We start from the raw sequence: 27,716 nt of genomic DNA, 5'->3' as shown, positions 1-27,716 counted from the left end.
TTCCTTCTTTTGCTACCCATGACACTTTATCCAGTGTTGCAGGACCTCTTGTCCTCTGCACATCATTCGGTGAACAGAGACACAGTACTTTAAACCTAGAGGTTCTGTGTGTAGCACGTTGATGTTTGCCAAGTGCTTTATATCTATTCTGTGAGGCAGCTAGGTGGCATATTGGTCTCAGGAGTCAGGAAGTCTTGGGTACAAATCTGCCCTTTGTGTTAGGTTATTAATTGGACCCCTATTTAATTCCAATCACTATTAGTCAGTTTGATAGCATTCCATGGGGATAGTGATGAAAGTTTCTGTGTATTAGGCCCCGGAGGTGTGAATTACCCATTCTAAAGTTCACTTACCTAAGCCCAGCAGGGGTGGGATACCTTCACCTGATGTGGAAAGGCCCCACCTTATTTTTGTACCTCCAGGCTAGTTTGTCTTGCCCAATATGAGCAGGTGACCATCTTATGGCCCCTTAGAGGAGATGACCCTTGCCCTGCCTATCCTGTGACCCACCCCCACCTCCATGCTGATGCTTCATTTCTGGTCCTCCTGAAGGATCAAAATCAAACTCTGTCAACCAATGAGACCCTGCATTTTATTTTGACCCTTCTGAGTGTCTGGAATCAAGCTTTATTGAAGGAAGGCCCAAAATTCATTTGGAAAAGTTAAAACCCAAAAATATCAAAGGAAGCAAAGGGTGTTTTTAAAAAGGAGGTTTAGCATTACCCAGCCTTAAACTCTATGATTATAAGGCAGTAATTATCACACTATCTGCTACTGGCTAAGAAATAGGAAGGTAGAGCAATGAAATAGAGTAGACATACAATTTATGGCAGCAAATAAGTAGAGTAACCTTGTATTTGACAAGTGCAAAGACTTAGGATTTGGGGATAAAAATTCAATATTTGGTAAACATTTTTAGAAAACTTTAGGGCAGTATGGCAGAAACAGGGTATAGACCAATATCATACACAATTTACCAGCATCAGGTCATACTGGAGACATATATAAAGAGAGATTTTATAAGAAAATTAGAAGAACATTGAATATATTATTTATCAGATTTATGCATAGAAGAACAATTTATGAATAAACAAGAAGTAGACAGCAAAGTTAGATATAAAATGGACAATTAAATTACATTAAGTTAAAAAAGGTTTTGTTGAAAAAAACAAATATAGCCAGGATCATATAAAAGCAGAAAATTAGGGGGAATTCTTATGGGCTATTGATGAGATAAAAGCCTCATATCTACAATATTTAAAGAACTTAGGCAAATCTATAAGAATACAAGTCATCCAATGGTCAAATGATATCAACAGGCAGTTTGTTGTTGTTGGTTTGTGGTCAGGCACTTGGGGTTAAATGACTTGCCCAGGGTCACACAGCTAGTAAGTGTCAAGGGTCTGAGGTTGGATTTGAACTCAGGTCCTCCTGAATCCAGGGCCAGTGCTTTAACCACTGCTCCACCTAGCTGCCCCAACAGGCAGTTTTTGAATGAAGAAATCAAAACAATTTATAGTCAAATGAAAAAATGCTCTCTATCATTAATGATGAGATCAATACAAATTAAAACAACCATGACATATCATTTTATATGCAAAAGTTTGGTTAAAATAACAGAGAAGAAAGTGACAACTGCTGGAGGGGATGTAAAAGAAATGGAACACCAATTCATTGTTGGTGGCACTGTTGAAATCATCCAAATATTTTAGAGAGCAATCCGAAATTCTGCCCAAAGAATTATTAAACTACCTATAACCTTTTTTTTCTAAAGTGAGGCAATTGGGGTTAAGTGACTTGCCCAGGGTTACACAGCTAGTAAGTGTTAAGTGTCTGAGGCCGGATTTGAACTCAGGTACTCCTGACTCCAGGGCCGGTGCTCTATCTAGCTGCCCCTACCTATAACTTTTGACCCAGTAATACCATTACTTCCTTTATTTCTGAAGATGTTTATGGAAAAAGGGAAAGAAACTAAATGTTCTCAAATGTTTATAGCAGTTCTCATTGTGCTGGCAAAGACCTGGAAGTTGCAGAGATGCCCATCAACCGGGGAATGGCTGAACAAGATGTGGCATATTATTGTGATCAATTGTGCTATAAGAAATGATGAGCTCAATGATTTTAGGAAAACCTGGAAAGACTTGCATTAAATAATGAAGAGTGAAATGAGGAGAAGCAAGAGAACATTGTATATAGTAATAGCAATATTGTTCTAAGAACTACTTTGAGTGACTAAGTTATATTGACTATTATAAACACCCAAATTAACTATCAAGGACATATGAAAAAGTCCTATCTGGATCCAAGGAAAGAACTGGTGAATAGAAGGATGTATAAAATAATTTTATACAAATATAACTATTTGTGTCTAATAGCAGATATCTCCAGAGCAGGAGAGGGGGAGACCATAAAAAAAGAAATTTATATCATATTGATGTTTATTTGAAAGGAATAGCAAGTTGGGTGTAGCAGGCTTGCTGTTTTATATGCAATCACCTTTTTTATTGTACTGTGTTATGGAAATGCTTGTTTCATTCTACAATTCAAAAATAAGATTTTTAAAAAAAAGTAAAGTCCTCTAGAAAGGAGGGTTGTCAGAACATGAGGAAGATCTGAGTTTCACTTCATTAGAGGCAGCCAAGAACTCTTTAATAAAGTGTTATTGGGGGCAGCTAGGTGGCGCAGTGGATAAAGCACTGGCCCTGGATTCAGGAGTACCTGAGTTCAAATCCAGTCTCGGACACTTGACACTTACTAGCTGTGTGACCCTGGGCAAGTCACTTAACTCCCATAGCCCTGCAAAACAAAAAAAAATTAAAAAATAAAGTGTTATTGGCTTGGAGTTCTACCTCAGTGGTTTTTCTTGCATATTGGACAATTTTGGACCTCACATCTTAGACAATTACTCATTGAGTGACTTTATGTAAATGACTTCAGCACTCTCTACCTCAATTTCCTTACCTGTTAAATCTGTAAAATGAAAATGTTATGATCACCTACCTCAGAGGATTCTTGTGAGGATCAAATCAGATGCAATTTCTATTTTTTTTATTCTGAATAGAATTTTATTTTCCAAAATATATGTAAAAACAAAATTTTAACATCAATTAAAAAAAAAACTTTGTGTTCCAACTTCTCTTCCCCCCTCTATTCCTACTCCCCACCCACAAGAACTCAAGCAATTCAGCATAAGTTATACATGAGTAGTCATGGAAAAATTCCCTTATTAGCTAGTTGTGAGAGAAAACAGTCAAAAACCCCCAAACTTCAGATTAAGGAATTGTTCAAGAGGAAATTAAAAAAAATTTTTAAATGTGTTTCCATCTGTTTTCAGATACTATCACTTCTTTTTCTGCAGATGGGCTGCAATCTTCATAAGTCCCTCAGGGTTATATTGGATCATTGCCTTGCTAAAAATAACCACATGCTTCCTAGCAGATCATCCCCCACTATTGCTGTTATTTTGTGTACAGTACATTTCACTCTGCTTCAGTTCATGTAGGTCTTTCCAGGTTTTCCTGATAGTATCCTGTTCATCATAACCTGTATATAGTACCTTAAGCTTGACAGAGAATTTTCTTCATAAAAGCCCAGCAAAGTAGGTACCATACATTATAATCAATCATCATAACGATTTCCCTCCATCCCACTCCCTTCCCATGACATTTACTCTATCTTCTTTTCACCTATTCCTCCTCAGAAGTGTTTTACTTCTGACTGACTACTCCCTCGCTCTGCACTCTCTTTTTTCACCCTTCTTTCCTTGTCCTCTTCCCCTCCTATTTTCCTGCAGGGTTAAATAGATTGCTCCTCCCAATTGGGTTTGAAAGCTATTCCCTCCTTGAGCCCACTTCAATGAGATCAAGGTCCCTGAGCTAATTCTGTGTTCTAAATTTTTCTTCCTCCCTCCTCAACCCTCCCTATTGTAATGATTGGAATGACGCCACCTATTGGAGACTTACTATAGAAAAGCTTTGTCATGAAGTGAAGGTCTTTGAGGGCAAGACCAGCAGTCTCTTCATTTGCTTGTGGGAGGAAGAAGGGGGGAGCCTGGTGCTCTGACTGGGGCTCTTTCCTGAGGATGCTGGTGGAGAAGCGAGCTAGAAATGTGCTCTCCCTTTAATAGATAGGAATCTAGCCCTTTCTCTCTCTCTTTACCAAATTCTTATTCTCCTTAATAAATGCTTAAAAGTCTAACTCTTGCTAAAGCTTATAATTTATTGGCGACCACTCATTAGATATTTTAGACAGTTTAGCTAGAATTTTAGCCCTTAACAGAATTCCCAAAAACATGTCCAAGGGAATTCAGAATCTTAGTTGTTACACATGAAACATATAATAAAACAAAAATTGAAACATTCTTTAAAATTAATATTACTATAGTCCCCCCTTGTGGAAGGTAAATTGAGAAGACAATTACTGCGATATTAATTTTTTTAAAAATAATTTTTATCTTTGTTTCATCACTTCTTGCACCATCTGCCTAATTATCCTCATGCCATTATGAGAAATTTAAAAATCTAATATAATTGGTAACAGGTGTCAAGGCCAAATTCAACACTGTTATTTATCATGACACCTGAGATAATTAAGGGGGTTACCATAAAAGAACAGAAAAATGATGGGATATGAGCATTCCCACACTTGAGCAATATGTACTGCCCATGCAGTATGCCAGGCAAATTCCCCGGGCAGGGGAATCCATGGGCTTGGCCATGGGAGTTGTGGAAGGTGGAGTCTGGAGAGGAGGGGAGGGACCAGGGCAATTTGAATCAGACTTGATTTTGAACTCTGGCCTGGTTTCCTCTTCCCCCACTTTGCCTCCAGGCGCTAGGGGATTAAAAGCTTCCAGAGGTTGGGTCCTTGCCTCCAGGCATGCAAAATTAGAGAATCTCTCAGCATTAGAATTTGAAAAAAAATACTGGAGTGCTTGAAGTTTCTCTGAAAAAAGCATGGCTTGGAGAGGGGGAGATAGTCCCTTGTCTGAGCACCTTTCTTGCTCTTCTAACAAAAATAAAAATTAAAAATCCACAAAAACAAAGCATTAACATGATCTTATCTTCCATTTGTCTGGTTAAACAGACTAAAATCAAAAATAGGGTAATTAGGGAGTTTAAAAGGTCCATTTGAAAAAATTTAAAGGGAAAATACCTGGCAATTCAGCAGTACTTCGATTTTTTTTTTTTTTTAGTAAGGCAATTGAAGTTAAGTGACTTGCCCAGGGTCACACAGCTAGTAAGTGTTAAGTGTCTGAGGCTGGATTTGAACTCAGGTACTCCTGAATCCAGGGCCAGTGCTCTATCCACTGCGCCACCTAGCTGCCCCAGTACTTCGATTTTAAAGGGATACGGTAGGGGAAATTTCTTACCCAACCAGAAGATCAGAAGTGAGGTTCAGCTTTCCTCTGCGTGGTCAGCCATCTGTTAAGGGCTAAAATTCTAGCTGAACTGTCTAAAATATCTAATGAGTGGTCACCAATAAATTATAAGCTTTAGCAAGAGTTAGACTTTTAAGCATTTATTAAGGAGAATAAGAATTTGGTAAAGAGAGAGAAAGGCCTAGATTCCTGTCTATTAAAGGGAGAGCACATCTCTAGCTCCGCTCTCCACCAGAGTCCAAAGGAAAGAGCATGAGACCGAGCGCCAGTCTCTTCCTTCCTCCTCCCACTAGCCCGCGTCACTTCCTGACACCAAAGAAAAGACTCCTGGTCTTGCCCTCAAAGACCTTCGCTTCATGGGCGGAACTCTTCTACAGTAAGTCTCCAGCAGGTGGAGTCATTCCAATCGTTACAAACCACTAATTTAAGTCTTGCTTAGGCTGTGAAAGAAGAATCAAATGGCGAGACCTTTCCCACTTACAGTTTAAAAACTATTGCAGTCATTTAGATGCTTTAGTATTAATTGAATAACTAACAAGTTCAGTAATGCAATAGCAGACTTCTACTTTGCCTACTCTGGTGTAGAAATATGTGATGAGAAGTATAAGTGGGACATGACAAAGTGAAGAATGAAATTCAGAAAGAATATTCAGGGTCACAGAAAAGCTTTTCCCTCAGTTCAAAAAGTCTTACTAATCACAGTAGGTTAGTACCTAAGTGTTATCAATATCCAGTTTTCATTGCAATACATCGGCTTACAAATAAAATCACATAAGTTATTAATTAAACATGTCTCAAAATTTTCATTTAAATATTTCTTCCTAAAAGTACTTCTCTGTAAAAAAAATGAGCTTAAAATTTATCTTGATGTTAAAAGGAATATTCACTAAATTTTTATGAGATAAAATACTTTTCAAGTGACAAGTGTCTCTCTGTCATTTGGGGTATGTATAGTATCAGTGAGACATGAAGATCAGGGTAGTTGAAAAGAAACAATTTGCCTTAGGTGTGCTCCCCAATCCCTAGGGCCCGATCTCTGCCCTATTGCCTACTTCTCAAGCAACTTGATGATGTAGCTAGGGGTTGGCCTGCCTGCCTGGGAGCTGAGGCAGCCATGGCCCACAGATTGAGGAAGCTTCTAAACTAACTCCGGGCCAGCCTGTGGCAGTCCTTCCCTTCCCACATCCCCCATCGTGCCATTGGTGTTCTGGAGCATACAGGACTCCGATGGCTTACCGCAGGGCATGTGACTAAATACCAGGCTCTTTTGCTAGGCCCCCAGGGCTCCCTTTACACGTGTGTAGGACATTAAACCCCACTACCTTCTCCCACATCCTGAAGGTAGCACACCCCATGACAGCCTAGCATTCATTGCTCACATATTCTCCAGTGTCCAGACCTGCAGGACACTCCCCTACCAAACCCAGACCTCATCTGCTTCACTGATGGGGAGAAGAGGGCTGGGTACTCTGTTGTCTCCTTGCCCGACACTGTTGAGGCTCAGTCTCCCTCCAGGGCCTTCTGCTCAGAGAGCAGAACTTATGGCCCTCCTGAGGGCCTTAGGGCTGGCTCAGGACAGCTCAGCGAACATCTAGACTGACTCTTGTAACGATTGGAATGACGCCACCTGCTGGATACTTACTGTAGAAGAGTTCTGCCCATGAAGCGAAGGTCTTTGAGGGCAAGACCAGGCTTCAGGAAGTGACGCGGACTAGTGGGAGGAGGAAGGAAGAGACTGGCGCTCGGTCTCACGCTCTTTCCTCTGGACGCTGGCGGAGAAGGGAGCTAGAAATGTGCTCTCCCTTTAATAGATAGGAATCTAGGCCTTTCTCTCTCTCTTTACCAAATTCTTATTCTCCTTAATAAATGCTTAAAAGTCTAACTCTTGCTAAAGCTTGTAATTGATTGGCGACCACTCATTAGATATTTTAGACAGTTTAGCTAGAATTTTAGCCTTAACACTCTCAAGCTGCCTCCATGTTCTTCACACGCATGTCACCACCTGGAAAGAACGGGGCCTGTTAACCTCCCAGAATTCCCCCACCCAACACGGGTCAGAAATCATGCATCTTCAGGAGGCAGTAACTCTCCCTCGTGAAGTGGCTGTGATGCACCTTTGGGGTCACCAAATGGGAGACTCCTCTATTTCTCAGGGAAACCAGAGAGCAGACCTTGCAGCTAAAGCTGCAACCAGAGGGTGCCCCACCCTCGCCTTGATCCCTCCCCCTCCCTCCATTCCCTCAGGAATCTCTCCCTCTCATGCCAAGAGGAAGTCAACTCCTCTCCAGGCCAGGGTTTTACCCTGGAAACCACTGGCTGGTATAGATCCCCCACTGGGCAGCTTCTCCTTCCAGGAAATATGGTCTGGAAGTTAGCCTCAGGCCTGCCTCAGACCACCCATCTAGGAAGGGAGCCAATAATTACCCTGATTAGAACCTGTTTACTGGGAAGGGCATTACCCAAACTGTGGGGGACACAGAGTTCCAGTCTTGCTGCTCATCAGAGAATTCACACTAGAGAGAAACCTTTTGAATGTACCAAGTGTGGAAAGCCTTTCCCATGGAACTCCAGTCTTGCTAAGCATGAGAGTATCCACCCTGGAGAGAAATCTTATGAATGTGTTCAGTGTGGAAAAGCTTTCACATGGATTTCCATCCTTTTGTTGTTGTTGAGGCAATGAGGGTTAAGTGACTTATCCAGGATCACACAGCTAGTAAGTGTCAAATGTTTGAGTTGGGATTTGAACTCAGATCATCCTGAATCTAGGGCCAGTGCTTTATCCACTGAACAATCTAGCTGCACCCTGGAGTCCCATTGTTGTTGCACATCAGAGAATCCACAATGGAGAGATTTTTTTTTTTTTTTGGTGAGGCAATTGGGGTTAAGTGACTTGCCTAGGGTCACACAGCCAGTAAGTGTTAAGTGTCTGAGGCCGGATTTGAACTTAGGTCCTCCTGACTCTAGGGCCAGTGTTCTATCCACTTCGCCACCTAGCTGCCCCTGAGAAATTTTATGAATGTAATCAGTGTGGAAAGAAGTTCAGATGCAGCTCCAGTCTTGCTGCACATCAGGGAATCCACACATTAGGAGTATAATCCATGTGATAAAACCTTCAGGCCATAATCTTCTCTTATTTCACATTATCTCAGAGGATTCACTCTGAGAAAAGACTCAGCTAATGTGCTCAGGGGCATTTGTCTGGAAGAGGGTGATGAGTAGACAACATTGATCCTGGAATGTAGGGGTCTAAAAGCAGTGTTTGTGGAAGGAGCTTCACCTGGAGCTCATACTTGACTGTACTTTGGGACAATCATGCTGGAGATAAAACTTAGGGATCTGCTTAACAAGGGAAGCCCTCCTGTTCCAGCACAGACTTTGTTGGATCTCCCAACAAGAGACCTCATGAAACATCCCAAATTTCATCCTGTTTATAGTAATGAATTTTCTGAACTCCTACTGTTTGTCATTCCTCCTCAATATTTTATAGTATTCATCTGCTCATGATTTCTTCAGCCATTCCCCAGTTAATCAGTAATCACTTTGTTTCCTGCTTCTTGCTGCTACAAAAATGCCTGGTAAGAGAGTGGGATGATAGAGGGGTCCATCTGCTGGAGAAGACAGGCTGGAATGGGGTCAGGAAATTGACATCCTGTACTGATGAACCTCTCCAGGCAACCACAGTTTGACCAGAAGCAGTCATGACTGACAGTATCAGAGGCCTTGGTCAGGTCTACAAATGTTCTCTACAGATCTCTGTTCTGCTCCTGTGAGTTTCTCCTGGAGAGGTCAGGCAGTAAACCTTATCAGCCTAGGCTTGACCTTTTCTGAAGCTGCTCTGGCTCCAGGTGGATGACCATCTTCTAGGTGAAGGATGAACCTATGAAAGAGATTTCTGGCAGGAATCTTGTCAGCAATGACTAAGTGGGAGACCCTCCTGTGATCGTCACAGGACAGTCTATTTCCTTTACCTTTATAGAGATGGACAACAGAAGTGTCCTTGGACCCTTGGGGAGTAACCTCCTATTTCCATATAACCCTAAAAGGTTTGTTAGCTTTTTTATGAGTAATGGACCCCCCCCCCCCACCTGACTTTGCAAATCTCATCTGGAATACAATTAGTACCATATGCTTTGCCACAGCAGAGAAGCCTAATGGCGTTCAAAATTTCTTCTTCAGTTGCAAGTTTGTCTATAGAAGGGTGGAATGCAACACGAGATAAACAGTTAGTGGTTTCTGTATTGACTGGTGTTGGTCTGTTGAGAACACTATGGAAGTGTTCAGCCCATCTCTCCTGAATCATGTCCTTATCACTAATCAATGTGGCTCCATCAGCACTGGGTGGTTGAGATGCACCATGGGTCTGTGGCCCATAAAAAGCTTTCAGGTCATCACAAAAGTGCTTTGGGTTGTTCCTATCAGCATCAAACTGAATATCATCTGCCATCTTACTGAGCCAAGAATCCTGCATCTCTCTAAGCTTCACTTGTACTTTACTTTTGATTGAGTTAAATTCTGCCTTCTCAGGGATGGACAAACTATCCTGCTGTAAACTTAAGGAGTTCTCATTTTTCTTTTAGCAGCTTCTGAATTTTGCCATTGTTTTCATCAAACCAGTTTTGATCTTTGTGAGTGTTCTGACCCAGATGAGCAAATGCAGCTCTGCACACCCAATCCATCAGAGCTGCCCTTTCCTTTTCTCCTCCACTGTTGTCAAGCATGTTGGGCCTCAACTTTCCCTCTAAGTTAGCAACAAACTTACTACTCAGAGACATGACATTAAACCTCCTGGTGAGTCATCTTGCATTGGGACTGCCACTTTTGTTGAATGTGAATATTTCTCTTGGAGAGGATAAGTCTGTGATCAGTCAAGCTGACAGTGCCACACATTGCCTTAATGACTCTCACATCATGTCTCTTCTCCTTACAATCACATAATCTATTAAATGTCAATGTTTACTTCATGGGTAAATCCACAAAATTTTATTGTGTTTAGGGGCAACTAGGTGGTGTAGTGGATAAAGCACTGACTTTGGATTCAGGAGGACCTGAGTTCAAATCCAGCCTCAGGCACTTGACACTTACTAGCTGTGTGACCCTGGGCAAGTCCCTTAACCCTCATTGTCCCTTTTTTATTGAATTTAGGTAAAGAGAAGACAGTGTTGCTGATGAGAAGGTCATGAGATGTACAAGTCTTCACTATGAAGTGGTCATTGCTGTTGCTGTTTCCATCCCTCCCAAAGACTCCTTCCCATGTCTGGTTGTCTTAGCCTCTTTTTTTCCATGGGGAAATGAGAGTTAAGTGATTGTGCCCAGTGTCAAGTGTCTAAAGGCAGATTTGAACTCAGATCCTCCTGAATCCAGGGCTGGTGCTTTATCCATTGTGCCACCCAGCTGCCCCATGTCTTAGCCTCTTCTAACATGGTCCCAGAAGTAAAATCTGGTCTTCTTTTGGCGCATTAATGAGGTTTTCCAGGTCCTCATAGTTGTTTGTCATGGTGGAAGCAGAGGCACTGATGATGGCATGGCATTCTCCTGCAAGTGGCAATCCCATTGTCACGAGGCTGTCATTCTTTGCTTTTGATAGGCATACAGCCTTGCTGACTAGACAAGTTTTTTCTTGCCGCTGGAGGAGAGAGGGAGGCTGGTGGCTTTGCTGACTCATCTTGTCCACATTTGGGGTTTTCTTGGCAAAACATAGTCGAGTGGTTTGACATTTCCTTCTCCAGCTCATTTTTATATATGCAGAAATGGGAAAACAGGGTTAATCACCTTACCCAGTGTCCTTGAAAACATTCCTCTTTCAAAGAATTACTTGCCCACACCACCCAATCAAAATTTAAGTAAAAGTTTTTATTGCTGGGCACACAGAGGTAGGGCTGGGAGAGGAAGCCAAGACTTCCACTCCTGAGGAAGTGACCTTACATCCGCATGAGACTACCCCCAACCAATCAGCTTGAAGCAGTGTGGAAGGACCGCCTCTTCCAGGGGAGGCAGGAAGTGCTGTGTTTGTTTTGTCAGTTAGGGGTTGGAACCTCGTGGGGGTGGCAGCAGGACCAGGCCAGGTTGAGCTCTGGTCTCTCCCGGAGGGTAGATAGGTTTTCCTATTCTGTCAGAGACACGTATTCTCTCTTTGCTAACCTCTCCTATATTTTAGTAAAGGCTGAATGCTTTCCCCACACTGGGGAGAGGTAAGGGGACCACACACATGTAGTTTTCCCCTTCACAGTTTTGTTGAGCCAGGTAGGAGTACTCGAACCCTCAATCTTCTGATCTTCACTGCAAAAGAACTTGGGTAAGAAATTTATTTTCTCCTATTTTTCATTGATTGTATGTGCCTGTCCCTTTAAATTTCAAAGTACCTGCTAAGTGCTAAGTACCTGCTTTTTTTCCCTTTAAATTTTCAAATGAGTTTCTCTAACTCCCTAAGTAGTCCTTTTCTAACTTTAACCTGGTTAATCAGACATGGGTGGGCCCCCCCCCCCCCGAAGATCATGTTAACACTTGGTTAGTTTGAATTTAATGAATATTTTTTTATTCCTATTCTTATTTTTGCCTGGCTTTGTGTTGTGGTAAGGAAAGTTTTGAATGTCAAGGAGAGGATCAAAAAGAGCACACCCAGTGAAATTCCCCAGGACTCCCCATGAGGAAGGCTACTCCTGCATTGGGATGAGGGGAAACTGACAGTGAAATCAAACAGGACCTAGGGAAGTTTCATCAGACTGTGTTTTATGTGGCATAGCATATTAGAGGAAGAATGGCCTGAACATGGTCATTTAATCCTCAAACATTGAGACATTTGCAAAGAATCCTATGCCACTGACCACCTAAACATTTACTTTATTGGAAAGTCTGGAGTAAAGCAAGCAGGGAACTGATACAAGGGGATACAAGAGACGGGGGATCCAAGCCCAAATTTGAATCTGAGCCTGTTTCTCAGGCTAGAACACCAAATGGCCCAAGTTCTATTTTTTCTCCCTTTATTTCAACCACAGAAGACTCACCTTTAAAGGAGAGAGAAAAGCCCCCAAATCTTCCTCTTCAAGAGATCTTCACCCATGACCAAAAGGGTACTGTAGTAAAGCTCAGACAATACACACCTTTTGGGCCCAAAGATTTGAGTTCATGGAAATGAGAAATTCCTAAATTTGATGAGAATCCCACTCTAGTTATCAGCCAGGTTAGAGTAATTTTCAGAAGATATCAGCCCACTCGGGGTGACATTACTGACCTCATGGAAATGATATTATCCCCAGGGGAAAGAGCTGATATATTAGCTACAGCAAACTCATTAGAAACATCAGGAAGAGTTATTATTTGATGGCCTTTAGAAAACCCTAACTGGGACCCCAATATCCCTGAGCATTTTGATAAGTTGCATGAAGCTAGGGAAACATTGTTGAAAGCAATGGAATTGTGTGCTAGCAAGACTGATAACTGGGAAAAATTTGTAGATACACTTCAGGAACCTAATGAAAGACCTAAGAGATTCTATGATAAATTGTGTAAGAGTGCCAAACAATATACTAGATTGGATCCATTAGAATCTAGAGATGCACACTTTATCTCTAACCATTTTGTGTACCGATCTGTGCCAGAAATATGGAAATATTTTGAAAGGCAGTGTCCAGGTTGGGATGCCCTGAGTACTGAAAGAATTTAAGAAATAGCAATATATATTTATGAAGGAAATGAGAGGGAAGAAAGGAACAGACAGAGCATTTTAGCTCCATTATAGGAAACCACAAGGCAGTGAAGTTAGGCAGTTGAGAATCTCTTATCGACCCCTGAATCATTATGAACCCCCTAGATTTTGCTAGTACTGCGATAGACAGGGAGATATGATAAGATACTGTAGGATTATACAAAAGTAGCTTAATCAAAACAGTTATAGACCCTCTCAGAGAGGTGCAGAGAGGCAGAATCAGAACAGTTATAGAGGGGACAGCTAGGAGGCACACTGGATAAAGCACTGGCCCTTGATTCAGGAGGACCTGAGTTCAAATCCAGCCTCAGATACTTGACACTTACTAGCTGTGTGACCCTAAGCAAGTTACTTAACCCTCATTGCCCCACAAAAAAACCCAAAACCAAAAACACACGAAATAGTTATAGATCTCCTCAGAGAGGCCATGGGGTCTGGGTGAAAGGAGCTTCTCCTCCAGAGCTTCCATCGTCAGGTATGCCTATCTATTTACAGAAAAGTCCATTTTGGCATACAAGGAATTGTGGACTCAGTAAAAAGAGCTTGGATTGCCCCTGGAGTGACTAACGTGGCCTCTAGGGTTTGTGCCTCTTGCCCTGCCTGTCAGACTTATAATCAACATGCCTTCAGGGCTAAAGCTTATGGAAGACATCCTTTGGTATATACACCTTTTGAGCATCTACAAATTGATTATATCAGAACGCCTAAGGCAGGACATATATTTTGGAAAATAAAATTCTATTAAAAAAAAATCAGATTTCCTGGGGCAGCTTGGTGGCACAGTGGATAAAGCACCAGCCCTGGATTCAGGAGGATCTGAGTTCAAATCCAGTCACAGACACTTGACACTTACTAGCTGCGTGACCCTGGGCAAGTCACTTAACCCCAAGTGCCTCACCAAAAAACCAAAAAAACTGGATTTCCTTCTGTGTTTAGGGTAGAGAAAATGGAGGGAGAAGCTGGTGTCTCCTCTTGTGTGAACTCCTTGCTGGCTCCACTCCAGAGTTCCCAAGAAGTTAAATCTTTGGGGTACTTAAGGTACAGGATTAATTGCAATTAACTTATAAGTTTTGTCTTATTGTATTTGATCAACTCACTCATTGGGTGGAGGCGTTTCCCAGCCTCAGAACCACAGCTGCCTTTGTTGCCAAAACCCTCTTCAAAGAAATAGTCCCTTGCTTTGGCCCACCAGCCTGCATTGATGCTGACAAGGGCACACATTTTACTGATTCTGTTTTATCCCAAATATACACTTTCCTGGGAGTAACTCCACAGTTCCATACACCTGACCACCCACAAAGCTTAGGCCAGGTGGAACATATGCATAAAGAGCTTAAGAGCATGACTGGCAAATTGTGCCCTGAAACTCATTTGAAGTGGCCTGATGTTCTCCCCTTGGCACTGTTCTACCTGGGCAGCAGGCCAAGAGAACTCCAGATCCATCCCCCATCCAAGCAAAACCTTTTCCCCAGGATATACATCATTGGTGGGGGGAAATACCTCTGTTGCTTCCTATATACAGGAATTACAAGCTGGGCTACATGAACTCTATGAGGCAAGAGCAGCAGTACAGGCTGGCCCCTTGGACTTTTCCTTACATGATTTGAACTCAGGAGACAGGGTATATCAGCAGAATAGTGGGGCCCAGACAGCTACAGAAGGCTCTTTCCAGATATTGATAACTCCGCCTGCTATCAAAATCAGAGAGAAGGACTCTTATATCCATCTCTCCCAGGTAAAACTGGTACCAGCACATGTAGACTGTTAAATTTCATGGTCTCTTATTCTTCCATGTGCATTTTGCTCCATTCATCTATCTCTCTTTTTTTTTTTTTTTTTTTTTGGTGAGGCACTTGGGGTTAAATGACTTGCCCAGGGTCACACAGCTAGTAAGTGTTAAGTGTTTGAGGCTGGATTTGAACTCAGGTCCTCCTGACTCCAGGGCTGGTGCTCTATCCACTGTGCCACCTAGCTGCCCCTATCTCTCTATTTTTGAACCAATTCAAGATGGTTTTGATTTCATAATACAATATTAATTCTGGAAGTATTGTTCTCCCATATTCTAAATTGTTTTTCCAACTGATTATTTAATCAAATTCTATAAAGTATTTCCTTGGTAAATTGGTTGCCATGGCAAGTGTAAATTAATTCTAGAAGTATTATTTTTGCTAAGCTTAAAAAAAGAGGAACATTTTCAAAAGCTTTTCATATTCATGTAATCAAATTTACTATTGCCATAAACAGTGACATATTTTGCAAGATGATAATATGAGATTTGGGGATTTTAGATATTGAAATAAAAAATGTTCTAGATTCACTCCAAGAAATAATGTCAGTTCAAATGTTACATAAGGGTATCTTTTTTGTGCTATTGCATCTACATTTTGAAATTCATAGTATGGGCTTATTATCATAGAGATTTTCATTCTTTTAAGATAACATTTTAACTTGTATAAAATATGTTCTGATTTTTCACAAAGGTTATTGTATACTTAGCTTAAAAAAGCTATTATTTGGAATTATTGCATATTGTATATTATATTCTGAGTCAAAGCAAATTCACATCTTTTTTTTTGCTGTCATCATTATCCTCAGTTGTTAAATCCATATGAGACTTGGGTTATGGAAATTTATCATTTGAGCCATTAATTGCCTTTATTCTGAGTTATCAGATCAGAGCAGCCAAGATGCCAGCCATCCATGAGAGGAATACATACAAGAGCAGGCATTGAACTGTCAAAGGAGGGGAGACATGCAAGAAGTCCAGGTACTGCACTGCTTTGGGAAAGGCTGAGAGAATGGCCACTGGCCATTGTAGTGGGGAATCTTTTGATCCCAAACATTGAGAGATTTGCAATTAATCCTTGTAACGATTGGAATGATGCCACCTGCTGGAGACTTACTGTAGAAATGAGGTGAACATCTCTGAGGGCAAGACCATGTGTCTTTTCTTTGGTGTCAGGAAGTGACGTTTGCTGGTGGGAGGAGGAAGGGGGAGCCGGGCTCTCTGTCTCTCTCTCTCTTTCCTGAGGACACTGGTGGAGAAGGGAGCTAGAAATGCGCTCTCCCTTTAATAGATAGGAATCTAGGCCTTTCTCTCTTTATCAAATTCTTCTCCTTAATAAATGCTTAAAAGTCTAACTCTTGCTAAAGCTTATAATTTATTGGCAACCACTCATTAGATATTTTAGACAGGGCAGCTATGTGGCACAGTGGATAAGGCACCGGCCCTGGAGTCAGGAGTACCTGAGTTCAAATCCGACCTCTGACACTTAACACTTACTAGCTGTGTGACCCTGGGCAAGTCACTTAACCCCAATTGCCTCACTAAAAAAAAAAAAAGATATTTTAGACAGACTAGCTAGAATTTTAACCTTTAACATCCTGTACCTTAAGTGCCCCAAAGATTTAACTTCTTAGGAACTCTGGAGTGGAGCCAGCAAGGAGTTCACACAAGAGGAGACACCAGCTTCTCCCTCCATTTCCTCTACCCCAAACGTGGAAGGAAATCCGTTTTTTTGTTTTTTGGTGAGGCACTTGGGGTTAAGTGACGTGCCTCAGGGTCATACAGCTAGTAAGTGTCAAGTGTCTGAGACTGAATTTGAACTCAGGTCCTCCTGAATCCAGGGCTTTATCCACTGTGCCACCAAGCTGCCCCAGGAAATCTGCTTCTTTTTAAATAGAATTTTATTTTCCAAAATATATGTAAAAACAAAATTTAACATCAATTTTTTAAAACTTTGTGTTCCAACTTCTCTTCCTCCATTTGCAGCCCCCACCCACAAGAACTCAAGCAATTCAAAATAAGTTATACATTAGTAGTCATGGAAACATTCCCATATTAGCTAGTTGTGAGAGAAAACAGTCAAAAATCCCCAAAACTTCAGATTAAGGAATTGTCAAAGAGGAAAAGAAAAAACATTTTTAAATTGTGTTTCCATCTGTTTTCAGATACTATCAGTTCTTTCTCTGCAAATGGGCTGCAATCTTCATAAGTCCTTCAGGGTTCTATTGGATCATTGCCTTGTTGAAAATAACCACATGCTTCTCAGCAGATCATCCCCCACTATTGCTGTTATTTTGTATACAGTACATTTCACTCTGCTTCAGTTCATGTAGGTCTTTCCAGGTTTTCCTGATAGTATCCTGTTCATCATAACCTGGATATAGTACCTTAAGCTTGACAGAGAATTTTCTTCATAAAAGCCCAGCAAAGTAGGTACCATACATTATAATCAATCATCATAACTATTTCCCTCCATCCCACTCCCTTCGCATGACATTTACTCTATCTTCTTTTTACCTATTCCTCCTCAGAAGGGTTTTACTTCTGACTATCCTCTCCCTCACTCTGTACTCCCTTTTTTCACCCTTCCTTCCTTCCTTCCTTATCCTCCTCCCCTCATACTTTCCTGCAGGGTTAAATAGATTACTCCTCCCAATTGGGTATGAATGCTATTCCCTCCATGAGCCCACTCCAATGAGATCAAGGTCCCTGAGCTAATTCTGTGTTCTGAATTTTTCTTCCTCCCTCCTCAACCCTCCCTATGAGATCAAGCAATTCAATATGTCATACTTGTGCAGTCATGCAGAACATCTTCATCTTCCTTGAAAGTGTTTTGCTTTTTACTGCTCTCTCCCGCAACCTGCCCTTCCCTCCTTCCCCTCTTTCCCCCTCCCCTTTTCTGCCTCCCCCCCTCCCCTCAGGGTAAAAATATATTACTATACCTACTTAGTATGTATGTTAGTCCTTCTTTGAGCCAATTCTGATGATATTAAGGTTCACTCACTCCCCAACTTCTTCCCCCTCTTCTCCTCCCCTCCATAACCTTTTTTCTTGTTTCCTTTATGTGAACTACCTCTCCTCAGACCATCTCTCCCCTTCTCCCTCCCCCAGTCTATTCCTCTTACACCTCCACCCTATTTTAAAGATGTCATCATGGGTTAGTTAGGTGCCACAGTGGACAAAGCACCAGCCCTGGACCCAGGAGGTCCCAAGCCCAAATCTGGCCACAGATGTAAGAAACCTCACCCTGCCTGCCCCACAAAGAACAAAACATAGATGCTTTACAGATATCATCCCTTCATATTCAGTTCAGACCTGTGTCTTCTGTGAATTCCTTACTGAGAAAGTTCTTATGAGTTTGAAGTATTATCTTCCTATGTAGGAATGTAAACAGTTTGATCTTTTAATATCCTTCATGAAGTCTTTTTCCTGTTTACCTTTTTATGCTCTTTAGGGTCTTGTATTTGAAAGTGAAATTTTCTCTTCAGTTCAGGTCTTTTCATCACAAATGCTTGAAAGACCTCTTTCTCATTGAAATCCCATTTTTGCCTCTGAAAAATTATACTCAGTTTTGCTGGGTATGTGATTTTTGGCTGACGTCCCAGTTCCTTTGTCCTCTGGAATATCATATTCCATGCCCTCCAGTCCTTTAATGTAGAAGCTGCTAGATCTTGCTTTATCCTTATTGGAGCTCCACAGTATTTGAATTCCTTTTTTCTAGCTGCTTACAATATTTTCTACTTGACCTGGGAGTTCTGGAATTTGGCTATAATATTCCTGGAGGTTTTCCTTTTCGCATCTCTTTCAGGAGGTGATCGGTGGATTCTTTCAATTTCTATTTTAGCTTCTGCTTCTAGAATATCAGGGCAATTTCCCCTAACAATCTCTAAGAGGATGGTGTCTAAGCTTTTGCTTTGGTCAAGGTTTTCAGGTAGTCCAATGATTTTCAAATTATCTCTCCTAGATTTATTTTCTAGGTCAGCTGTTTTTCCAAGGAGATATTTCACATTGTCCTCTAATTTTTCATTCAATTGGATTTGCTTTACTGTGTCTTGGTTTCTCATAAGGTCACTAGCTTCCATTGGTTCAATCCTAATTCTTAGGCAGTTATTTTCATCAGACAGTTTTTTAATCTCCTTTTTCATTTGGCTTTTCAAACTGTTGACTCTTTTCTCATGACTCTCCTTCATCCCTCTCATTTCCCTTTCCATTCTTTCCTCCTTTTCTCTACCTCTTCTTTCTATTTCTCCTACTTTCTTTTCAAATTCCCTTTTGAGAGCTTCCATGGCCTGAGACCAGTTCATATTTTTCTTGGAAGTTTTGGATGTTGGAGCTTTGACCCTGTTATTATCTTCTTCTGAGGTTGTATTGTGGTCTACCTTACCCCCAAAGAAGTTTTCAGTGGTCTCCTGCTTTCTCTGCCTACTCCTCCTGGATTACTATTTCTTGTCTTTTAACTCCTTCTTAAAGTGTGGCGCTGCTTCCAGGACACACTGTTCAAGCTACAGTGTGGTCTGGGGGATGGTTGGGCTTCTTCTCAGCCTGCCTGGCCTTGCTTTTATTTGATTTTAAACTCTCCGCTGGTGGGGAGGGCTGCTTCTTGGCTCCACTCCTGTTCTCAGCTTCAGAGGGTCCCAGGTGTTTTGGTTTGAGGGGGGGCAGGTTTTAATCTCACCTGGCCTGTTCTCTGGTCCAGAGATAACCTCAAGCCTATTTACTAAACAACCAACCAGTAAAGCTTTCTGTGGTGTGATTTTTAGCTTTGATGAGCCTGCTCCCCTGCTCCCCTCCTCGAACTGGGCCTCCTGCCGCTCGGGATTTCTTCCTGGTTCCCTGCTGGGGTGGGACAGTTGAATCCTTCCCCCCAGTCTACTGGTACCCCTGAACTTTCAACCCCCCCACCCCGGCCAGCTGTTCAACCCAACTGTGCGCTCGGTTCCAGAAGACACCAGTCTTGCAGCCAATTCAGCAGCACTGGGGCAAATTCCTCGGGTAGGTGTCTGGTGTGTTGGCCCAACTGAGAGGTTAGGCTTTATTCGTGGCACAGCGCAGCCCCCTGAAATCTATCTATAGCTGGAGAAAACTCTCAGCCCATATTTTTGCATGGTTTTCTGCTCTGAGGGTTCTTTTATTGCTATTTTTTGGGTGATTGTATCAGGAGCTCTGTGTGTTTAATGTCTTTCCTCTGCCCTCTTGGCTCTGCCCCTCCCCTCTCCCCCCCCCAATCTGCTTTTTTTTTTTTAATTTTTTTTCCTTTTTTTGGTGGGGCAATGAGGGTTAAGTGACTTGCCCAGGGTCACACAGCTAGTAAGTGTCAAGTGTCTGAGACTTGAATTGAACTCAGGTCCTCCTGACTCCAGTGTCGGTGCTCTATCCACTGCACCACCTAGCTGCCCCTAGGAAATCTGCTTTTAAAGGAGACAGAAAATCCCTAAACCCAGATGACATCCCAAGAATCATCTGAGAAAAGACTTCCAAAGACTTAAATGGACATTTTCCTGTTTTCTTTTTTTCTATTGCATATGCTATTTGTAACATTCACCTTCTAAAGGGGACTGGCCCCTTTAATGATTTTGTCAATTCTTTGTTCAAATTCTCTTCTGTCTTTTCATTCCCCTTTACATTGTTAGTCATCACAGAACCTTTTATGTGTAATATTACTGCTTCATTTAAGGAAACCATGTTTCTTATTGAAGCACAGGGGGTTTGTGAGAAAATAATGGCTTTTGGGACACCCAGAGGCCCCCCCTTGAGGGGATAATGTTAAGATTGATTGGATTGGGGGCGGCTAGGTGGCACAGTGGATAGAGCACCGGCCCTGGAGTCAGGAGTACCTGAGTTCGGGTCCCCGGCCTCAGACACTTGGCACTTAGTAGCTGTGTGACCCTGGGCAGGTCACTTAACCCCGATTGCCTCACTTAAAAAAAAAAAGATTGATTGGATTGACTTTGATTAAGTCACTTAAAGTTAACTCATTAAAGCCACACCTGCCTGAAAGCCTTGCCCTCAGGGGGTGTGTTCTCTGAACTCTGACCTCAGCACAGTCTGCTCATGGACCACCCTCAAGTCCAGTAAACCAGTAGATCTGAAGGATGCTAGCCCATTAGCTTGGAGTTGGATGGAAGGGCCTGCTCTCCTTCAGAGCAGGGGGTGGGTAGTGAGGCTGTCAGATGGGCTCATGGTGGGGGACTTGGAGGAAGAAGGAGGCCGGGCTGAGCCCTGTCTCTCCTCTAGGCTAGATAGGCCTTCTTAACTTTCTGAGCCAAGTGATCTCTCCTGTCTAATATCTGATATGCTCTAATAAATGCTTAGTGCCCCAAACTGGTGCTAAAGCTTCTAATTTATAGGTAGTAAATTATTAGAAACCCCACCTAATGTTCCCTAAACTTGGGACAGAAATAAGGTGCCCACATGTAATTTTAAATGGCACAGGTCACAGCTGGCTGACCTACGTATCTCACCCCTAATATCAGATGAAGGTAGAGCTCTAGGTCTGGGATCAATGAGGCTCTGCTGGGTCTCTTCCCATCTGGGATCCCAAGCCCCTTCTGCCTTCTGGGTCTCTGCAGGAGGAGTGGGGAGGGGCATGAGGGCACAGGGAAGGAATTAGAGAGGGGGGCAAGTCCCCTTCCTGTTCAGACCAAGTTCACTTCCAAGCTTGACCCTCATAGGAAGAAAAGGCAAAGACAATGTCTCCCTCACTCTGAGATCCTTCTCCTTCCCCAGGTCAGCTTGCAGACAACTAAAGCCTATTCCAAGGAGAGAGCCTGGAGCCAGAGAGAATGATCCCTGGGACCCAGAGACCCCCATCCCAGGTGAGTGCAGCCCATCCACAGAGCTGACCAGCCTCAGCTAAGGTGGAATCCAGCAGAGCCCAGGAAGCTTTATCCTGTTAGACACAGGTTGTCCTGTGCCGTGCTGTCAGCAGAGCAGACATGGTCCCCCTGGATCTGCTCAGTTCCTGCTGGCTCAGAACACCCTAGTCTTCCCTGGTCTCTCTGAATCATCCCTCTCTTTTGTTACTCTAAAGTCAAGTCAGTGACCATTTAGACAGTGGCTCCTGTGCCAAGCACTGTGCCAACTACTGGGGATGCAAAGGAAGGTTTAAACAGTAACAGGCCCTGCCCTCAAGGGGCTCACTGTCTGCTCGGGAGATAATGTGGCAGCAGCTGGGTGCACACAAGGTGTCTCTACTGTGAGAAAATAATGGGGGTTGGTTGGGGACTCAGAACCGCCCCCCCCCTCCCAGGAACTCCTAACTAAAGGAAGTTAAGTTACTGAAGACCACCTTCAGGTCATGTCAATCAATGGACTTGAATGCTACCAGCCAGTTAGCTTGGAGCGGGGTGTAGGGCCCCCCTCTCTTCCTGACCTGCAGGGAGCTCCTCATACTGGGACATGGGGAAGTCAGTCATTGGTCCCAAAGTAGGGCACCCAGGGAAGAAATGGGGAGATGTGTGAGCTGACCCTCTCCTTCTGTGGAGGTTTGGAGGACATGATCTCCCCCCATGGTGGGGAAGTGAGAATGAGGGAGGATGGAGAATGAGAAAGATGTAGAAGAGCGTCTGATAAGAACAAGTTAGGGGGGGCAGCTAGGTGGCGCAGTGGATAAAGCACTGGCCTTGGATTCAGGAGGACCTGAGTTCAAATCCAGTCTCAGACACTTGACACTTACTAGCTGTGTGACCTTGGGCAAGTCACTTAACCCTCATTGCCCCACAAAAAAAAAAAAATTAAAAAAAAAAAAAAAGAACAAGTTAGGGATTTAATCGATTTAAGGAGGGGTTGGATAGATTAATGGGTTTAATTAATTATCAGTCTATAAAATGATGGCCTTCCTACAAGATTGTTCATAAGTTTTGTGAAGAATCATGGCACTGGACTCCCCTTGAAAAGGGAAATTGGTAATTTTGTAGGCAAGCCAAAAATATTGTTAAAGACTCTTCTTTAATTGCTCCAATTTTCAATAATATAAATAAAGAAAATAATGTGAAATATACGTTACAAATAGGACACAAATTACATTTTTTGGCATATTTTTTGTGGGTCAAGGAGGGTTAAATGACTTGCTTAGGGTCACACAGCTAGTAAGTGTCAAGTGTCTGAGGCCGGATTTGAACTCAGGTCCTCCTGAATCCAGGGCTGGTGCTTTATCCACTGTGCCACAATTACATATTTTGAGGAAAAAATTAAAATGGCAAAAAAGTGAAAATATGTTTTATCTGTGTCAAAAAGAATTGCTGCACACCAGTGATTCCAGGACAATCTCAAAGGACTAAGGAGAAAGTAGACTCTCCATCTCCAAAGAAACTGACTGACTCCTGTTGATTGAGCACAGACTGAAGCATGCTGTTTTTCACTTGCATTTTCTTTCTATTCATGTTTTCTTATAGAAAATGAATAATATGGTAATGGTTTACATGACAGCACATATATAAACTGTATCTGATGCCTTGCTGCCTCAGGGAGCGAGGGAGGCAAGAAGGGGATGAATTTGGAACTCAGAACTTTAAATAAAGATGCTAACCACTATGAAACAATTAAATAAATCACTAAAGAAATAGAAATTATAGGTTGAATAAATAAATATATTATGTTAATAAGGATTATTTCAGAAGACAAGAAAGAATTTCTCCAAAATAACAGAAGCTCAAAGAGTGGATCATACCATTCTGATTGAAATGGAAGAGCAGCAAAAACCAGGTGCATTGGCCAAACTCAGGTTCTGCAAGTAGCCCACTGGAGAGATAGATGACCCCTCCCAAGTATCAAAGGATTTGCAGATGGAGCTGCTCTCTGGCGTGTTACTTATCAGTCTGCTTCTCAGCTGTCTCTCTTGACTCTTGGTCCAAAATGTTCTAAAGCTTTAGGGGTATGTTGAGATAATTTGTTTTTCCTAAATAAATTTCTGTGTCTTATGGATTAGCTCCATCTCCAAATGGAGTCAATAAAAATTATTTTTGATGGATGAATGGATTCTCCTTTTCCCATCTTAGTTATTCTTATTTCTGTATAACTAAATATTAAAATGAAATGATATATTCCATTACCTACTGAAAACAATCATAAAGCAAAGACATAAGATTTTTTTGGCTATGACAAATCCTACTCCATGTCACCCCACACCCTCTATATTACAATAGATAACTTTTCTTCACTATTCTGGAAACAGTCCCATAACTCTCTCTTTAGCACAGATTTCAAGATATATGTGTGATATGTATATATATATATATATATATATATATATATATGTATGTATATATATATATACACACACACACATATATCTACACACACACACACACACATATGTGCATAATATATATAGGGGCAATGAAGGTTAAGTGACTTACTCAGGGTCAAACAGCTAGTAAGTGTCAAGTTCTGAGGCCAGATTTGAACCCAGGTCCTCCTGAATCCTGGGCCAGTGCTCTATCCATTGTGCCACCTAGCTGTCCTGTAAACAGTATTTCTTAGGAATCCCCTTTATAAGGACCTGATTTCAAATCCACCCTCAGACACTTGACACATACTAGCTGTGTGATCCTGGACAAGTCACTAAGCCTCAAGGCCCACAAAAAAAGAAAAAAAGAATTCCCTTCATAGAGGGGCAGTCAGGTTATGCAGTGGATGAAGCACTGGTCCTGGATTCAGGAACACCTGAGTTGAAGTCCAGCCTCAGAAATTTGACACTTATTAGCTGTGTCACCCTGGAGAAGTCACTTAACCCTTATTGCCCTGCAAAAAAAAAAAAGGGAAAAATTCCCCTTCATAATTAGGTAGGACTTTATTTCAGCCTTTTAGGAAATTAACCATGGTTTTTTCTTTGCTCTCTTCTCAGTGATGACTAGTAATGTTTTTCACCCCAAAGTACACAGTATTTGATAATTTCTCACGTATGTTTTATAAAATTTCTTAACATGCCCCTTCTGACATGTAACATCCCTTCCGGTGAGGAGGAATTTCACATCACCTTGCTTTCTTCTCCACAGACTCTCATACCTCACTCATAGAGCGCATACCTTCTCTCTGAGTCTATGGGGAGAAGCATTTCACAGTAAGACATTTCTCCAACTTTCATTATTCCAAAATGATTCTCACTTCAAATACAAACTGTTTTTCTCACTCTCCCATTGGGCGCTTCTTGGATATGGTCTCAAGTGCTGTCTCTGACCCTCCCCAAGATTAGAGCAGTTGGGGGCAAATCCCTTCTGGGCTGCAGTTTCTTCCTCTAAGTTGATGAGGGTTGGACTGGATGAATTCTGCAGTCTTTTTCAGCTCTAAATCATGTGACCTTTGGTGGTTTAGGAGTTGGTGACCTTCAAGGATGTGGCTGTGGATTTCACCCCAGAGGAGTGGGGCCTCTTGGACCATTCTCAGAAAGAGCTGCACAAGGAGGTCATGCTGGAGAATGCCCAGAACCTGCTCTCTGTGGGTAAGGACCTTTGCCTCTGGTGACCCTGAGCTACTGACAGGGTAGCTCCCTGCTCCTGATCCTGCCACAAATAGTGAGTTTATCCTGATTCTTCCTTCTTTGTTCCCTAAATTCCAGTCCAGACGTTGGGAAAGGAAGAGAATGGAATAAGTATTCATAATGGAATAAGCAGTCTTGCTGCACATCAGAGAATCCACACTGGAGAGAAACCTTATGCATGTAATAAGTGTGGAAAGGTTTTCACATGGAAAGCCAGTCTTGCTGCACATCAGAGAATCCACACTGGAGAGAAACCTTATGAATGTAATCAGTGTGGAAAGACTTTCACACAGAGCTCCCATCTTGCTGCACATCAGACCATCCACACTGGAGAGAAAACTTATGTATGTAATCAGTGTGGAAAGGCTTTCCCAAGGAGCTCCAGTCTTGCTGCACATCAGAGAATCCACACTGGAGAGAAACCTTATGCATGTAATCAGTGTGGAAGGACTTTCACAGAGAGTTCCAATCTTGCTAAGCATAGGAGAATCCACACTGGAGAGAAACCTTATGAATGTAATCAGTGTGGAAAGTCTTTCACAGAGAGTTCTAGTCTTGCTGCACATCAGAGAATCCACACCGGAGAGAAACCTTATGAATGTAATCAGTGTGGAAAAGCTTTCACTGTACGATCCAGTCTTGCTGCACATCAGAGAATCCACACTGGAGAGAAACCTTATGAATGTAAACAGTGTGGAAAGGCTTTCACACAGAGCTCTAATCTTGCTGCACATCAGAGAATCCACACTGGAGAGAAAACTTATGAATGTAAACAGTGTGGAAAGGCTTTTACACAGAATTCCAGTCTTGCTGCACATCAGAAAATCCACACTGGAGAGAAACCTTATGAATGTAAACAGTGTGGAAAGGCTTTTACACAGAATTCCAGTCTTGCTACACATCAGAGAATCCACACTGGAGAGAAACCTTATGAATGTAATCAGTGTGGAAAGGCTTTCACACAGAACTCACATCTCGCTGCACATCAGAGAATTCACACTGGATTATGAATTTAATCAGTGTGGAAAGAAGTTCAGATGCAGCTCCAGATTTGCTGAACATCAAGGAATCCACACTGCAGAGAAACAGTAGGAGTATAAACAATGTGATAAGATCTTCAGACCATAATCTTCTCTTATTTCTCATCTGAGAATTCATATTATATAGAAATCTTATTCCTGTGACAAACGAGGAAATGCAGTCAGTTGTTGTTTTGAGCTTGTTCAAAATTAGAGAATTCATTTGTGGGGGAGTGGGGTCAGGGCCACGAGGGTTAAGTGACTTGCCCAGGGTCACACAGCTAGTTAAGTGTCAAGTGTCTGAGGCGGGATTTGAACTCAAGTCCTCCTGGATCCAAGACCAGTGCTTTATCCACTACGCCACCTAGCTGCCCCCTCAGGGAGAATTCTTACCTGGGTCTGACTGACTCCAGGTCCAGGGCTTTATCCACTTAGCCTTGGCTGCTAAGTCACTGAACATCAGTGTTCTCATCTCTAAAATGAGGGGGTGGACATGGTGACTTCTAACTAAGTCCCTGTCAGGTTTCAAGTATGCCTGTGTTCCTGTGATCTGCAAATCAGCTCAGAAAAAAACCCCAAACAAAAACTCATGGACATTCCGAGTTGGAAAGACATAAGTAAATGACCTTGGCATTCCCTGCTGGCTGTAAATCTGTGACCCAAGCTGCAATCAGGCACTTCCTTAATGCCCCTGTGACCTTGGGCAAGTCATTGACTTCTCTGAGCCTTGTACCTCCAAGGCACCAGGAGGCCATGGAGCCCTGTGGCCCTTTCTGGCTGTAGGGGGCTAAAAATTCTAGCTTGTCTGTCTAAAATCTCTAACGAGTGGTGACCAGTAAATTAGAAGCTTTAGCAAGAGTTAGACTTTTAAGCACTTATTAAGGAGAATAAAAATTTGGTGAAGAGAGAAAGGCCTAGATTCATCTGTCTGGCAAAGGGACAGCACATTTCTAGCTCCCCTCTCCACCATAGTCCTGAGGAAAGACAGCAAGAGCCGCCTCGCGCCCTCTTCCTCCCACAAGCAAACGTCACTTCCTGATGCCAAAGAAAAGCCACGTGTCTTGCCCTCAGAGGCCCTCTCCTCATGGTGGAGCTTTCCTATAGTAAGTCTCCAGCAGGTGGCGTCATTCTGATTGTTACATGTCCCAGAGTCCTCTGACAGCAGCTGGGCACTCAGAAAGTGGCCTCCAGCCTTGGACACCATCTCTGGCCCCACTCAGTTCCCTGCTTTCTTGCTACTGTCTTCCCTTGGGCAGCCAACCTGCCCCTCCCCACCAGCCCAGCCCTGCCTGGGCCCAGGCTGAACTGGGGGAATCCTTCAGACACATTTAGGGGACCTGAATGAAGACTAGTTC

General features: G+C 42.5%; 2 protein-coding genes across 2 annotated transcripts in view; one reads left to right on the top strand and one right to left on the bottom strand.

The window, feature by feature from the left end:
- LOC122746246 (zinc finger protein 420-like) overlaps positions 1-26,352 on the top strand; it is a 101,367-nt gene extending 75,015 nt beyond the window's left edge. The window contains 2 exon segments of the mRNA XM_043991713.1: positions 790-793; positions 25,473-26,352. Of these exon segments, the coding sequence (XP_043847648.1) occupies positions 790-793; positions 25,473-26,352 (884 nt within the window).
- LOC122749581 (zinc finger protein 420-like) overlaps positions 1-27,716 on the bottom strand; it is a 410,887-nt gene that overhangs the window by 92,094 nt on the left and 291,077 nt on the right. The window lies entirely within an intron of this gene.

This window comes from Dromiciops gliroides, chromosome 3 (genome assembly GCF_019393635.1).
Source record: "Dromiciops gliroides isolate mDroGli1 chromosome 3, mDroGli1.pri, whole genome shotgun sequence".
Classification (NCBI taxonomy): Eukaryota; Metazoa; Chordata; class Mammalia; order Microbiotheria; family Microbiotheriidae; genus Dromiciops; species Dromiciops gliroides.
The sequence above is the reverse complement of the archived record's forward strand: the minus strand, read 5'-3'. Positions and strand labels throughout refer to the sequence as shown.